We start from the raw sequence: 15,000 nt of genomic DNA, 5'->3' as shown, positions 1-15,000 counted from the left end.
GAAATGTGGCACTACTTCTGACCTTTCTCTGTTTGGATTGGCAGGTTTTGTTGCCACAGCAAATCCAAACATCCCGATGAGAAAAGACTGCACTTTGGCAACGGCCACTGTAAGTACTGGACCGTTTCCCCCGGGCCTGGCTCAGCCTATCCTCCCTCCACTCCCTCCGTCCTATTCCCTGTCTAGAGAGCGACCCAGATTGCTCCCTCACCTTACCCCGTCTCTCTCGGGTCTCTCTCACACCTAACAGTAGTGGGTTTAGAGCGGTTATTTCCAACCCCGAGGCGTTTTCCCCTTTCGCTCGGCCAGACGAGAACGCAGCAACCGGAGCGAGACCTTGTTGAGAGGAAGGTTTCTCGGTCCATTTGCAGACCGACCCCGGAGGCTTCGTTCGGAGGGAGAACGTGATCCAATCGCGATCCCACCCAGCTATACAGGAAGCACCGAGCATTATGGGCTAAACAAGCTCTAATTATGGGTTAAAGATGAGTTTTATCCCAGAAGAAAGTCTGTTCCCGCACAAAAATTCTGACCAATGAAGGGAATGACTGCTCCCATGTGACACTGGTTGATGTAACTGAAGCAAAGCGTAAAAGTGCCCAAGTAAAAACCCTTAGATCTCCCCGTTCCCTTTTCACCTCTCCTTATACCTCATTCTCTTTATTTCTCTTCCCTTCTTTTAGTTTCTTCTTCATTCATATAAACCGTCTGTTTCCATTCACTCAGTGCTTCATTGAGATTTTGCATCAGAATATGTTACAAAATGTTGAGTCATTCTTTGTTAGTGTGTGTGTGTGTGTGTGTGTGTGTTTTTAGTACCACACCATTGCCAAATCAGCTGTACATTGATGAGTGTGTTTGCATCTGGCCGTCCATTTTCTGATTGGGGTTTATTTGAACAAATAAAAAGACTGTTTAACTTGGAGCCGGGCAACTCGGCAACATCTGTAATCCACTGTTGCTCTGACACACGATTTACTGCATTTACTGGCTCTCATTGATGGTCCACATATCCTGACCTGACTTGCCTAACGTTACTTAGTGAGACACAGGAGATTTAATACTTTCAAAACTTCTTTATTGATGCGCAATGTTCTTTTTGGGTGCTCATTATCACCAATAAGCTTCTTGCTGCGTGTTTGACACCCATTTTTAGAGCGAGGTGTTAGTGGGATACTAGGGAAGTGATAGGTCCTTACATTTTTAAATACATTACATTTTTTAAATTCATTAACACACACACACACACAGTTTTTAATTTGTCATTAACATGCTGTCTGCCCCTGCAGTGCGTCTGCCGGGCATCAGGACCTACGTGGACCCCCACACCTACGAGGACCCCAGCCAGGCCGTCCACGAGTTCGCCAAGGAGCTGGACGCCTCCTGCATCGCCATCGATAAAGTGGTGGGAGCAGGTGAGACGGGAGAACCACACCATGCATGCACACACAGACTTATAAGTTATTAGGGTGAAACTAAGACCAAAACCACTCTGCAAAACACCAGTCATTTAGTTTCATATTCACTATTAAAATCTTATTTTTCTGAAAACAAGTGAAAAATGTTGCCAATCTAGCTGTGATGATTCCACTCATTTCCAGTGCAGTTTCATGTGTTTCATGTATTTTCTAAGGTGACAAGAAACTTGACTCCATGAGTACATTTAATGAACTGCAAAAAATTCAAAATTATATTAATTCTCTTCAGTTCTCTATCAATATGTGAAGAAAGCAGGCATGACCAAGTCACTTAATACAAGCTAAACTAACTAAATTAAATAATTAAAAGGCAAAAATTGCCTGAAAACAATCTGAAACTAAATTGGAATGTAAATCAAAGTTAAAAAAATAATAATAATAAAAACTAATAAAAATCATAAAACTATAAGTTCACCCAAACACTACCACAAAATGGACGTGACCAACTCAGTCCATCCTTGTTAAAATTCAAAAACTAAAACTATCTGAAAACAGTTTTGAGGATAAATTGTAATGTAAATCAAATAGGAAAATATAAAAGAAAATTAATCAGAAAAATGAATACATTGAAAGTTACAAAGTACTTTACAAGATAAATAAAAATGACAGCAAAAGTAAGTAAGTAAAGTTTATTTCTAGAGCTCATTGAAACACAGCTTGAGCTGACTAAAGTGCTGTACAAAAGAACATTAAAATACAAAGTAAAAGTAAAACACAAGGAGAAACATACCAACGACAACAATAAGCAACAACAAGGGACAAAATACAGAGTTATAGACATGACAACAGATTAAAAATAAAACATCAACATCAACATGAATGTGAACAAATGAACAGAGAATTTAAAAAAAGAATAAAGACATTTACTAATGTGGTGAATAAAACTATAATAACCCTGGTGCACCCACACATATCATTTTACTGTAAGTGTCAAACTCTCTCTCTTCGGTGGCTGTGTATTCAAACGACTAAAACACACACACACACACACAGACAGAGTGGAGTAGGTGCAGCGGTCCGACATATCTGCATTCCTAGAGACTGCAGCAGTGCTCCCAGAGCCAGTTGTGTGCCACATAACGCACAGCTGGGAATGAGAAATCATTTAACGCCCCAGCTTGAGGTCCCTTCTTCCCACCACACCTCCGCGATGCAGGGCGAGATGGAGGGATGAAAGGGTGGAGGGAGAGGAGGAGGTAACTTACTCTCTCTCCAGCAGGGATATTGGTTTTCACCCCCTATGGCTCGACTCTTCCCCTCCCTCCTTCCCTCCCTCGCCGTACCTTTCTCTTTTCTTCCAGTATTTTGCATGTCGCATTTTAGGCATTTGGCCGATGCTCTTATCCAGAGTTACTTATAATGAGAGCAACAGTAGAATAAGCTTCAATTCCTTTTAGGATTAGACCGAGATGGGATTTTGATATTAAAACCAATACTGATATTTTTGGATTGAAGCTACCAATAGCTGATATTTTGTGATCTTTGAACATTTTCATGACAAAAAAATTCAAAACAACAGCATTTAGATGCTAAAATTCTCCATTCCACTTGTGTGGAATCTGATCAAAATGTCCCATTAGAATCAATTCAGGTTAAGGGCTTCCCATAGACAACCAGTGTAGTATTGGTCAGTTATATAAGAAATATAGAATCAAACAAACTGCATCATATCCATCATATCAGAGGTGGATGATACTGACTGGCTCATATCAGATTTTTAATAAAAGGCTGATATTTACAACACTTGTGTTATCTTGTAAGACCAAAGTGCTACAGAAGGAAATAAAATAAGAGCTAAGGAGAGAAATAGAAGGGCTTCTTTCTCTTCCATCTCCATCTCTTTCCCCCCCACTCTCCTCCTACAGTACCTTCCTGTTTTATTCCCTTCTTTTTCTGTCTCTCTCTACCTCTCTCTCCTGTCCAACCCTGCTCTCTCTCCCCCCTCCCCTCCCCTCCTCTCCTCTTCTCCTCTCCTCTCCTCTCCTCATGTTCTCCCTGATGTCTTGAGCAGGAGTGCAGACGGGAGGGTAATGCATTGTGATTCATGGCGAGTGCAGACAGAATAGATGGAGGCTAAAGCACACAGCACATAACGGCAGGCCGGTCTCCAGAGTCCCGCCAGCCCTCCACACTGTAAAGCTGTCAGAGCGGCCTGAGAGTCTAATACCCGACTCCACACCGGACCGCGCTACGCTCCACTATACATTTTTCATCGTGCATAGCTGCGACGAAGCATATTTATCACCCTATTAGGGTTAGACTGATATATCGGGCTGATATTGATTTTCGTTAAAAATTGGATACGGGCCAGTCAATGTCAATGATATGATGGATAGGATGCAGTTTATTTGATTACATAGTTATTGTAGAATTAATCAATACTTCACTGGTTGTCTATGGGAAGCACTTAATCTGAATTGATTCAAATGTGACATTTTGATGGGATTTCATACATATATGCATTAATTTTATTATTATAATATTGTTGTGAGTTTGAATTGTGTGTCCCATGATGCTGTTTCAGAGGCTTTTCCACCTCACCAAGAAAAAGTAAATACTTGTAATTTTTTTGGCATGAAAATGTTCACATTTAAAGATATTGAATACTGGCAATCTAAAAATATCAGTATCGGCCTTCAAAAACCCATATTGGTCAAACCCTAACTAACTCCCACACTGTTGAGTCCACACTGGAGTCTACGCTACACTTTACTATACATCTTTGATGTGCATAGTGGATAGCTGAAACAAATCATATTTATTTAAGTACATACACGCCCCGTATATCGTTCAACAACAACATGATGTAATATATCTACATTTATCTATATTGGAAAGCAGCCATTGCGGAGTGATGAAATCATATGTTCAGGCAGCGTGTGCTGGGAGAAGAACAACCATGCTTTTATTGCAACTAAAAATCAAGAGTTTAGTTGTTAGGTTGTTGGAGTTTCAGGTGATACTCATAATAGTGTGAAAAGTAGTCTATAGATATTCAATGTAGGCTAAAGTCAAGGTTACATTGTCTGTAGAGACGCAGCAAACAGGAAAGTGACCCTTTGTTGAACATCTATTTTCTGTCAGCAGATAGTTCAGCATCAACATTGAACTATCCAAATAAAGTGATACCACAATTTGTATTTTGAAAATGTGTAGTGAGCAACAGTCGCTGTGGAATATTAAAAACGGGAGCTGTGATGTATACGTTTGACGTTTTTGCCCACACCCATCTGTGCGATTTCCATTGTTTTCTAAAGCGGCATAAAGGCACACAAGACAATATACAACATACCTCTCCTTCCTCCATTCCCCAGCCTCAATCCCCATCTGTCTTCATTAAACACGTTAACAAGACTTTGATCCTCCTGCCAAGCGGTGATCGTGCGTTCGAAGACAAAACACATGCCGCACTCTGCTTACATGGGTCAGACCTTCACATCAAAGCGGGATACGCCGCTCTGCTCTGAGGGGTTAGCGTCCCTAATCAAGCCTTATTAGACCAAGATCTTCTTTCTGCGAGTGACCACATAAAAGGTCCGCGGGCCTGTCCACTACAGCGAAGGCCAGGAGAACAGAGCGCGGCAGAAAAGAACAGGCGTGCTTTGGTATTTAGACAGGTTGTAATTACGCGAGTTTAAGCTCTTCCAGACCCCGCTGCTTCGGTCCAGAGTTTGACCCACGCTCTATGGGAAATGATTGTACTGGACGCAGAGAGAGAGAGAGCTGCACATGTCTCAGCTCTGACATCACCTTGCATGAACACACACTCGATATTGCATATACATTGCGGAATAATACACACACACACACACACACACACGCACGCACGCAGATATACACACCCCACTCATCTCCTTCGCTCCAGCCAAGTCCCTGTCACCAGGGCTGGCTGCCTTTGAAGTGGCTGCCTAGAAAGCCTACAGTACCAAGGTACACACACACACACACACACACATGGACTCACACACACACACACACACACACACACACACACACACACACACACATCCGCTCACCGGCAAGGAATGATAATTGGTCCCTCCCAGAGTGGATGTTGAGTCACGGTGCGTTTTAATACGACATGGAAAGAAAGGTGAAAGGTCACGATGCAGTCTGCTCAGTCTGGAGTCAGAAGTTATTATCTGGACTCTGGTGGATCGATTTCAAAGCTTATTACTACGCAAGCTTTCATTAGCCTGTACTGTACTGTACTGTACTACACTGTGGTCATAAATAATTAGACGATGATTCCCCTCCAAAACCAATAAATATATTTGCCTGATTAATGGCTGTTGATGAAGTGGTAATCAGCGAGATTATTTTGGCAGCATCTTTGGTTCTCAGCGCTCATTGCTGTGGTGTTTCTGCACTGCTGTTCCCACAGATCACCTGTCAATCAAACAGTGTGTCCAGTACTGTGACTTCGTCTTTTTCCTCTGATTTTCTGTTGATACAGTTTGAGTTTCTCTTTCCTTTGTCTGTTCAGCCACGGTGGCTATCACTGCTCATGCTAACTACCCAGTTCTTCTTCTGTTTATTACAAACAACAAACACATCACTTCCTCTGCGGAGGGGTTTTCCCAGGAAAGAGCTTCCAGGTGTTTAGAACAGCAAATGTAAAATGTTTCAAGCTGGCTAGTCTGAATCATTACTTTGTTACATCAATTGGAAATAGAGGCAAAAGAGACATTTATTTATGTGAAAATGCCATAGATTATTACTTTAAGTGAGGAGTCATTGATATGTGAAAAGGGAAATAATAAAGTAATGAAGACCTGAAAACATTATACAAGAGGTATCATTTAATATTTGAGACTTTATCAAACTGTACCGCACTTGCTTTTCTAGAAATCATATCTGTCCTTCATTGAGCTATATCTAATTAATAAAAGGAGGGTTATTGTGACTTTAAATATTCACATCTTAGCTGTGATTTTTCACACAACACCCATAATCCTCCTCTCACATGCAAAATAATTTCAGATGCGTGTGGTTCATCTATTAGTTTACATGGACTGCTGCCATACGGTGATGTTAGTTAATACATATAGCTGAATCTTTTTATGATCATACTTTTCACACATACTTTTCACACATTCTACAATAAATCACATTGTTGTGAGTTTTGCCTCTATGTATGTAATATGTTATATGCTATGTTAACTAATGTTACTGTATTCCCCATATGAAGGCAGCCAATCAACGAGAGAGCAAAAAAACCTGATATTTAATTAGGTCTATATGTCATGGTGGGATTGGACACAATCTGTACTTGTTTATGTTCAAGATGATTGGAAACTGATCAGTTTTGTTGCATCTTCCACTGTTATTTTTCGTGTCCAGGTGAGTTTGGCGAGGTGTGCAGCGGCCGCCTGAAGCTGCCCAGTAAGAAGGAGATCTGCGTTGCCATTAAGACCCTGAAGGCCGGCTACACAGATAAACAGAGGCGGGACTTCCTGGCCGAGGCGTCAATCATGGGACAGTTTGACCACCCCAACATCATCAGGCTGGAGGGGGTGGTAACACGCAGTAAGTCCACACACACCACTCAAACCGAGGCACATTTAAGGGAACTGAATATACTTTTAAAGAGTCTGCCTGGTTACATATACGTTTAATAAAAAAAATAAATCTCAGTGATACAATTTTGAGTCATCCACAATTGATTGAAAAAGTATTCAAATTTAAATAGGTGTTAGTCCATTTGGTGAAAAATTTAAAACCTTTCTTTGGAGATAATTGGCAAAAATGATGAATCTTGATTATCAGGGAAAAAGCTCTTACACATAATAATGCCATATTTATTTGCCCATGATACCATGGTTGTAGCATATGTGAAACAATAGAATAGAATAGAATAGAATAGAATAGAATAGAATAGAAATATGATTTGCATTCACAGATTTTTTTTTAACTGATTCCACATTTGCGGTGTCTTTGACAAATAGCTCCAAAGTAGCCGAGACCTCAGCGAGAGAGTACAGGAGACGGGAGTTTTATTGAGTTGCCGGGGTGTAAATCTCTGCAGATCAATGTGCTCTGATCAAAGCCGGTGTCCAAAGCAGGCATGAATCCATAAATCCATATCTCTGACTCTCTCCCCTCAGGGCCTCTTTATAAGACTATCATTAGCACACAGACGGCCTCTTTAAAAAGGAGCGACTGCCGAAAACGGGGAAATAATGAGTCTGAACTTTGTTGCTAAGAAGTGGACCTGGCCTCTATCGCTCCCCGCGGTGCCGGTTTTCTAAAGAGTGGGATTAAAACACCTAGAAAACTTCCGCTTCCCTCGTGTTTTGCTTTCTCTCAATTTCTTGTTGTCCCCTACTGTTGTGTAATCTTGACACCTTGATCCCTCGCTTCCCTATCAGTTCAATTAAGAGACTTTGTCAGCATGACTGTTTGGCGGAAACAGTGTTGCCAAATAAGTAAACAAAATGTAATGTGCAAAAACCAACAAACATTCAAGCCATATTTAGATGATTCATTAACGACTTCTCTCTCTCTCTCTCTCTCTTTCTCTCCCTCTCTATCTCCACTAGATAGTCCTCTGCAGACATGTCAGGAAACTGGCAATAAAAACGACAGCATACTTTCCAAATCTGGTCACTTTCACTTCTTGGCCATCAAAGCAAAAAGCTCTGTCTTCATTAGGTTTGAATCTGCAGTCTAGAGCCAATACCATGTATTTCTTGAGTATAAAATAACACATTTGTCAATTTAAATGCTGCATCAATTTTGTAAATGCTCTAGAAACATATGTTGTTTTTAACTAGGTCAATTCTGGTAAGGAAATACAAAAAAAGAAGAAATGGGGGGAAAAAAAACATTTAAAATTCAGAACTATGATTACTCTTCTAAGTGAAACGCAATAAAAAAACAACAACTCAGCTTTGTTCCAAACACATAAACACCAAAGACTTTTCTTCTGGCCTTGAACGCCATCCATCCAGATTTGTGGAAAGAGCTTTTTATTTGTGTAATCCCTCATCATTGGGATTGTGTTTGTCTAATAAATCTTACAACACTCTTCCTATTAGCGTCCAGCTGGGGAGGAATGCTATCTGTAATCACAAAGGACTGTGGTTTGGTTGCTGTTTTTAGACTGAGATGAGGGGGGAAGCCCAGTATCCAGTACTCACTGTGTGTGTGTGTGTGTGTGTGTGTGTGTGTGTCTGTGTGTGTACAGTATGTGTGTGCACATGACTTTGGGAGGGATACCCTGAACACATGTGTGTGATTCAGAGCAGCATGAGTGCAGGGCATGGTTTTAAGAGGTCCATTTGATATGTTCACCCACACACACACACACACACACACACACACACACACACACACACACACACACACACACGTTGCCGTAGGGTGATTTATTAAGCTGCTCCTGTTAATTCTTAATAATCCTGAGACTTTCACACCTCATTTACCTTGCTGCTGCTTTTGGCTGATCCACAGGCGGCATTTGCACACACACACACACACACACACACAGACATACACACACGCACGCACACACACACACTTGTATTCACAGAACAAAGGGGCTCCGGAGCCTTTATCTCGGCTGCCAATGTTGAGAATAGAGAGAAAGAGGGAAGGGAAGAGGGCGGAAGACAGGAGGGAGGATAGGGAGTGTGTGTTCCCGTCTGCGACTATAAAAGCCGTCCGCTGTGGTAAACGGAGCGATCCATCACAGCCTTTTAGGGGTGGGGGCGGGAGGGTGTTTAACAGTATCTATGACTGTGTTTAGATGATGAGAGGCTTTTTAATAGAGGGAGAAAGTGCTGCGACTATCTTGAGTGGAGCCATGCGGTTCTGGGACTAAAACCAGTTTAGTTTGCCCACCTTTGGAGACAGGCACAAAACTTTATCTCCTAAATATATACACATAATAGTATATAGAATATACATTTTATGAAGATAACATCTTTCAAAGAGAGGATAAAATTGATTTTCTGAAAAAAAAAATCAGTTTTTTTTTTACGCACCTTTTTATTCACAACTACGTCACTGACTTAGAACAAGCCCACCATCTTTCTTCGCTCATTTGCTTTAGTCTTGTCTGTCGTGCCAAATAAGCGGCGCAATGCAATTATTTGTGGCAACCCGATTGCTTCATTAGTGCCAGACGAGATCAATCAATCCCAGCAGAAGCAATTAAATCCATTTCGAACAGTAATTCAACCCGTGTTCGGATCTGCTTCGATTCCTTAATTAAAAAACGCGGTCCGGTCGCGTTATTAATCGAACGTTTATTTTTCCTGACGAGGGTAATAAATGTGTTTCCTTTCACGGCCGACTCCATCACCCGTCTCCGCCCAGCCCCTTGTCAGTCCTGGAAATGTGTGTCTGTCTCGCCAGATGTGGGGAGGGTTCGCATGAATACATGGAAGAGGGAGGGAGGGAAGAGGGAGGGAGGGGAGGGGATGGGACGATGGTGAAAGAGAGGTGCAGTAGGGATGATAGAGGAAAAAGGTAGGTCAGGAATAAAAGAGGACAGGGGGAGGAGGGGACACATTGATCGGAATAAAATGGAAAAAAGAGTAAAAGTAAGAGGGGGGAGAAGGGAGTGCAAAGCCATCTGGGACACCAACATGGCGTGACACCGACGCTGTTCATTTAACAACGGCTGATTTAAAGGTCTCTTAAAGGGATTTTTTTTTTTTTTCCCTGGTTATAAACCCTTGCGTCGGCTGTAGTCTGATCAGGTACAGATGATAGCAGGCAGGGTGGATTTACAGCCAGATCCTCCGCTGGAATAAAGATGTCACACTCTGACAGCTGACCTGCTGAGACCCTAAAACTGTAACTGGGATCGTTTTATCCTGCTGTGTGTGTGTGTGTACAGTATGTGTGTGTAGGTGAGAGAGAGAGAGAGAGAGAGAGAGTTGAGCCTGGTCCCTATCAAGGCCAATGTAGTCTGTAGGTCTGCTTTAAGTCAAGTTAAAAACTTTTCCCATACAGCAAGTTTCAGAGAATAAATCCAAAATCAATACGCTTTTGGGATGTGATTGTATTTTGTTTGGTGGAGTGGCTTGGCTGGTAGTTCTGCTTTACAACAAACAGAAGACATCGAACATTGGAAACATGTACTGTTGCACAGTTTTGGCTCCTCTACTTTGTGAATGATATGATGGATATAAAGTGATCATAGATTTACAGGCACTATCTCCCCTTCTTCTCCAGGTAAACCTGTGATGATTGTCACGGAATACATGGAGAACGGATCCCTGGACAGCTTCTTGAGAGTAAGTACTACCGTGGACACACACACACACACACACATACACACACACACACACACACACACACACACACACACACACACGCAAACACACAAATGAAATCCAGAGTCTGCTGCCTAAGGCTTGGGATACACTACACGACTGAATAGACTGCGCCAAGACTGGACATCACACACTAACCAACTGCCACTCCCAGATGTTTTGTGTCTTATGTTACACACACACATACTACACACAGATACTACAAAACACACAACCAAAGCCAAAGAGGTGAAGCATTTTTCTTTCCAAACTTCCTGTTTTTTGTCCTTCTCTGGCGCTCAACTCTCATTGGCTTTTGCCAGTCTCCATTCAGATTAGAGTCATTGACCAGCTCACACTACAGGAACAAGTCTTGCCCAGAGTCATAAAAATCAAGCATGTTTGAAATAATGGTGATGGTCCCGAGAGGCAAGAGACTAAAGTCCTTGAACTCTCGTACTACAATGATCATCCATATGACCGACCCAAACTAGCACCAACTCACTAGAAAATCGACTGTGTTGCCAAATTGCGCCTATAATCAGCCTAAAAGTCACATGGTGCTCAACAGGCTTAACCAAACCTACGTCACTAGGTTTGCTCCGTACCAAAAGTCAATGCTATGTACAGCACAAGGTCAGTAAATGTCCCATATCATCATTGCCCACCATTATTTGGTATAACAGCAATGGCCTAGGAGTGGTTTATAGTTAAAACGTATTCGCCAGCAACAGGAAACGTGGGCTGGGTGTTTGGCAGATCTCCAGGTATTGTTACTTTTGTCACTGAAGTCACTAGAGGATTATTTTTAATGGCTATCAAAAACCCCCTCCAAGCGATTTTGCTGGTTATCGAATTATATGTTTCTGCTCGGAATGAAGTGGGGATTTGTAAAAACCGTTTCAAACTACAACAACATCCTAGGTTCAAATATATCTCTCTCCTGTGGGTGTGATCTAATACCACAGACATGGCATAACATATAACCTAAAAAAGAAACTGAACCACTTTATTTAAGCTGGCAGTTTTACACTGCAAAAATTCAGTCTTTAAATCTTATTATCCTTAAAACAAGTTAAAAAATCCACCTATAGAGTGACATAACTTCACTTGTTTACAATGGAAATCCTCTCTGTTCAGGAGTTTTCTAGAAAGCAGTGTCTATTCCTTTAGGTAAGGCAGAATTGGACAGATCATTCAAGCAGTATCAAGAAAATGACATGTGACAGGAAAAAGTGCATTTGGACTGGAAACACTGAAATTGGAAACACTGAACGCATTTGAAAGTGAAATTATCTGACACCACTGGCAGACGTCCTCACTTGTTAACATGGACAGTTTTTGCAATTCAGATAGTTTCAACCTCAGTCTCCTTACAAGGCATATCAAGTGACAAGTTTTTTTTAGTTTTTTTTTTAAATTGTATCCCAACTACTCGTCTGGCCGGGAGCAACTTGTCTGTTTCTCGCCATGCCTCTGTCTCTTAACGAGAAATTCACCCGCCTCACTGAAATTAGCCAACGCACAACAGCCAAGCCACAATACTAGATCAACAGGAGAAAAAAACATTAAATCAACACGGTCCTGGCATGAAAGCATCTGTACCGAAGCCTGTTTTAGCCCTTTTCCACATGCGTCTGCACAGCATCCCGGCAGATCCAGGGAGGAGGAGTAGCCGCCGTTTCCTGCCAGTTTCCCAGAGGCCTGCACTTCATCACTGGAGATGTGTCATACGTGCAAAACACACACACACACACGCACACACACACACACACACATGCAAATTCGCCGCTTATTCATCGCAGCTCATGTCCGTGTTCTGAATGTGGAAGCTTTGAAGTGACTAAGCCAGGTGGTCTGGCCAGTAATTGCTCCAGACTAAATGGGAGGTGAGGTGAGGCCCGGTTGGTTTTCAAAGGAAAACACACTGCGCTTTACACTGATCTCCCAAATGACACATAGAGGGAACGCATGCACGTGAGCGGCTATGGGTGGAAATGCAGGGATACGCAAGCGCACACACACACACACACACACACACACACTATAGGGTTCGACCGACATGGGCAGATGAAGGCGGATTTTACTGACCAATATCCGATGTTTATCAGAAGATTCCCACAAAGTCTCAGTGTTTCCTCCAGAATTGTATTCTTGTCACAGTGGAAAAGCCTCAGAAACAGCATTTAGATCATAGGACCCAGGATAATAATAGTAGCCTAATAATAATAGTATATTAAAGGCTTACTGAGCAGGATTTTCCCTCTTCAAATAGCATAAACTGATCCAAAAATGATCCTACTCAATAATTACTTATGGCCCATTGGTAGTCTGTGACAGTGTCTGTGTCTGCAGAGACTCTACCTTCTGCCTGGATTTTCTTATTACCTCCGCCAAGGAGGTTATATTTTTGGTGTCGTTTGTCTGTTTGTTTGTTTGTTTGTTTGTCTGTTAGCTGGATTACGGAAAAACTACTGGCCCAATTTTCATGAAACGTCGTGGAAGGGTGTAGCATGGGCCAAGGAAGAACCTGTTAAATTTTGGAGCGGATCCGGATCCGACTCATGAACAAGCAATAATAGCACGAACCTTGGTGGAGGTCTGCACTCTGAGTGCCCTTCTAGTTTCTGAATGTTTGGGACGTGTCTGGGCATCAACCTTTTGTGTCGTGCCTTGTGTGTCGTGAGCTGGGCGGCTAGCTACCGTTGTTAGCGTAGCTTTGTTAGTAGAAAAGCTGATACCTAGCTAGCTAGCTAAGCTAAGCTAAGCTAACCAGCACCTACCTGTCCAACAGAAAACAGGCCAACTCCATGTCGCTCTTCATCCATATCTCCTCCTTCAATATTCGCCAACAGATGAAAGCCAAACCCATTCACTCTGGTTTTGGAAGGAGCCTCGTCAGCTTGGAGTTTCTCCTCACTGTACTTCGTGTTCAGGGGCGTGCGCTTCGCGTCTTGTTGAGCTAGGGAGGAGGGGTCAACTTTGAAAGTTGTGTTTACAAGCCACAACCAGCAAAATCCTACTTAGTATGCCTTTAATGGATACTTGTGTGCAGTCTAGTCAAAATGTCTCATTAGAATCAATTAAAAGTAAAGGGCTTCCCAATAAGGGACAAAAAATATCTTAAAGTAGCCTATGTATATTAAAGAAAGCTTGATGGTTTCTCCTTCTAAGCTACAATGTTGTGCTATTCATATATTGCTCAGCCATTTTGTTGCTGTCCTTGTTACCAGTGGCATTTTATCATCCCGTCTCAGTCTCTTTCTCTCCTCATGCCTCTGTTTGTGTTCCTTCCTCTCCCATCCAGACATCAGCAGCAGATCACAGGGACATATAGGATTGCTCACACACACTCGCCAGTGTAAACCAGTGTAAACACTCCCCCCTGCCAACTCAAACAGGAAAAAAAAAAAAAAAAAGCTTGCAAATCTGTTTTGTGTTTGTGTTTGTTTATGTCTCCTCTCGTCTGCGATTCATTGCTGCATCTCACCACTTTGCTGCAGACATTTTGTTAGAGCTAAAAACATCTAAAAGATAATCCATATGAGATCTTACAGATTATCAGCATCAAACAAAGACTTCTCAACAGTTGGATACAGTGTGGGGGAGAGGCGGATATATCCATATTGTTTTGGATAGTTATTTGAATAGCATTTCCATTAAGGTTTGATCTGATATGGAGCTTTGGAGGCCCATACAGATGTTTTTTGGATTGAAACTGCCTATAACAGATATTTTTGTGGAGCATTTTCATGGCAAAAAATGGCAAGGATTCAGTGTTTCCCCCTTAATGTTATTCTTGTCAGGGTGGAAAAGTCTCTGAAACAGCATTTAGACCATTATGGGTCACGAGAACTGAAATTGAGGATAATAAAAACATATTCATGCATGCTTGTGAGGAATCAAAATGTCACAGAATTCAGGTCAATCGATTCAAGGGCTTCCTCACAGACAGCTAGCTTAGTCGCGATTAATTATACAATAGCTATGTAATCAAACTGCATCATATCCATCATATCAGAGGTGACTGGACTGATTTTTCATAAAAGGTTAATTTCGGCCCTATATATCGGTCTAACAATAATTTCCATACATTACTGTGTCCCGGGGTTTGGGATTTCACAGTTGAGCTGCAAATGAGGGAGGGAATGTCAGAGGTGCTTTTTAAAGGTTAATGGAAATGCTGCGGACGCTAATGTAGAAAGGTTTCACTATATGCAAATAGTCAGAAAGGTCAGCCTCCTTTTGTGTGATAT

General features: G+C 41.9%; 1 protein-coding gene across 1 annotated transcript in view; it reads left to right on the top strand.

Annotated features, from left to right (window-relative positions):
• Nucleotides 1-15,000, top strand: part of LOC139643848 (ephrin type-A receptor 3-like) — a gene marked incomplete at its 5' end in the record, with an annotated part of 60,355 nt that overhangs the window by 21,918 nt on the left and 23,437 nt on the right. Inside the window, 4 exon segments of the mRNA XM_071519127.1 lie at nt 45-109; nt 1,290-1,415; nt 6,822-7,007; nt 10,665-10,726. Of these exon segments, the coding sequence (XP_071375228.1) occupies nt 45-109; nt 1,290-1,415; nt 6,822-7,007; nt 10,665-10,726 (439 nt within the window).

Source organism: Centroberyx affinis, unplaced genomic scaffold (assembly GCF_046629955.1).
Source record: "Centroberyx affinis isolate AG114_WGS23_722 - 3 ecotype Tasmania unplaced genomic scaffold, CSIRO-AGI_Caff_v1 ptg000661l_1, whole genome shotgun sequence".
Classification (NCBI taxonomy): Eukaryota; Metazoa; Chordata; class Actinopteri; order Beryciformes; family Berycidae; genus Centroberyx; species Centroberyx affinis.
This window is presented reverse-complemented; position numbering and strand designations above follow the sequence as displayed.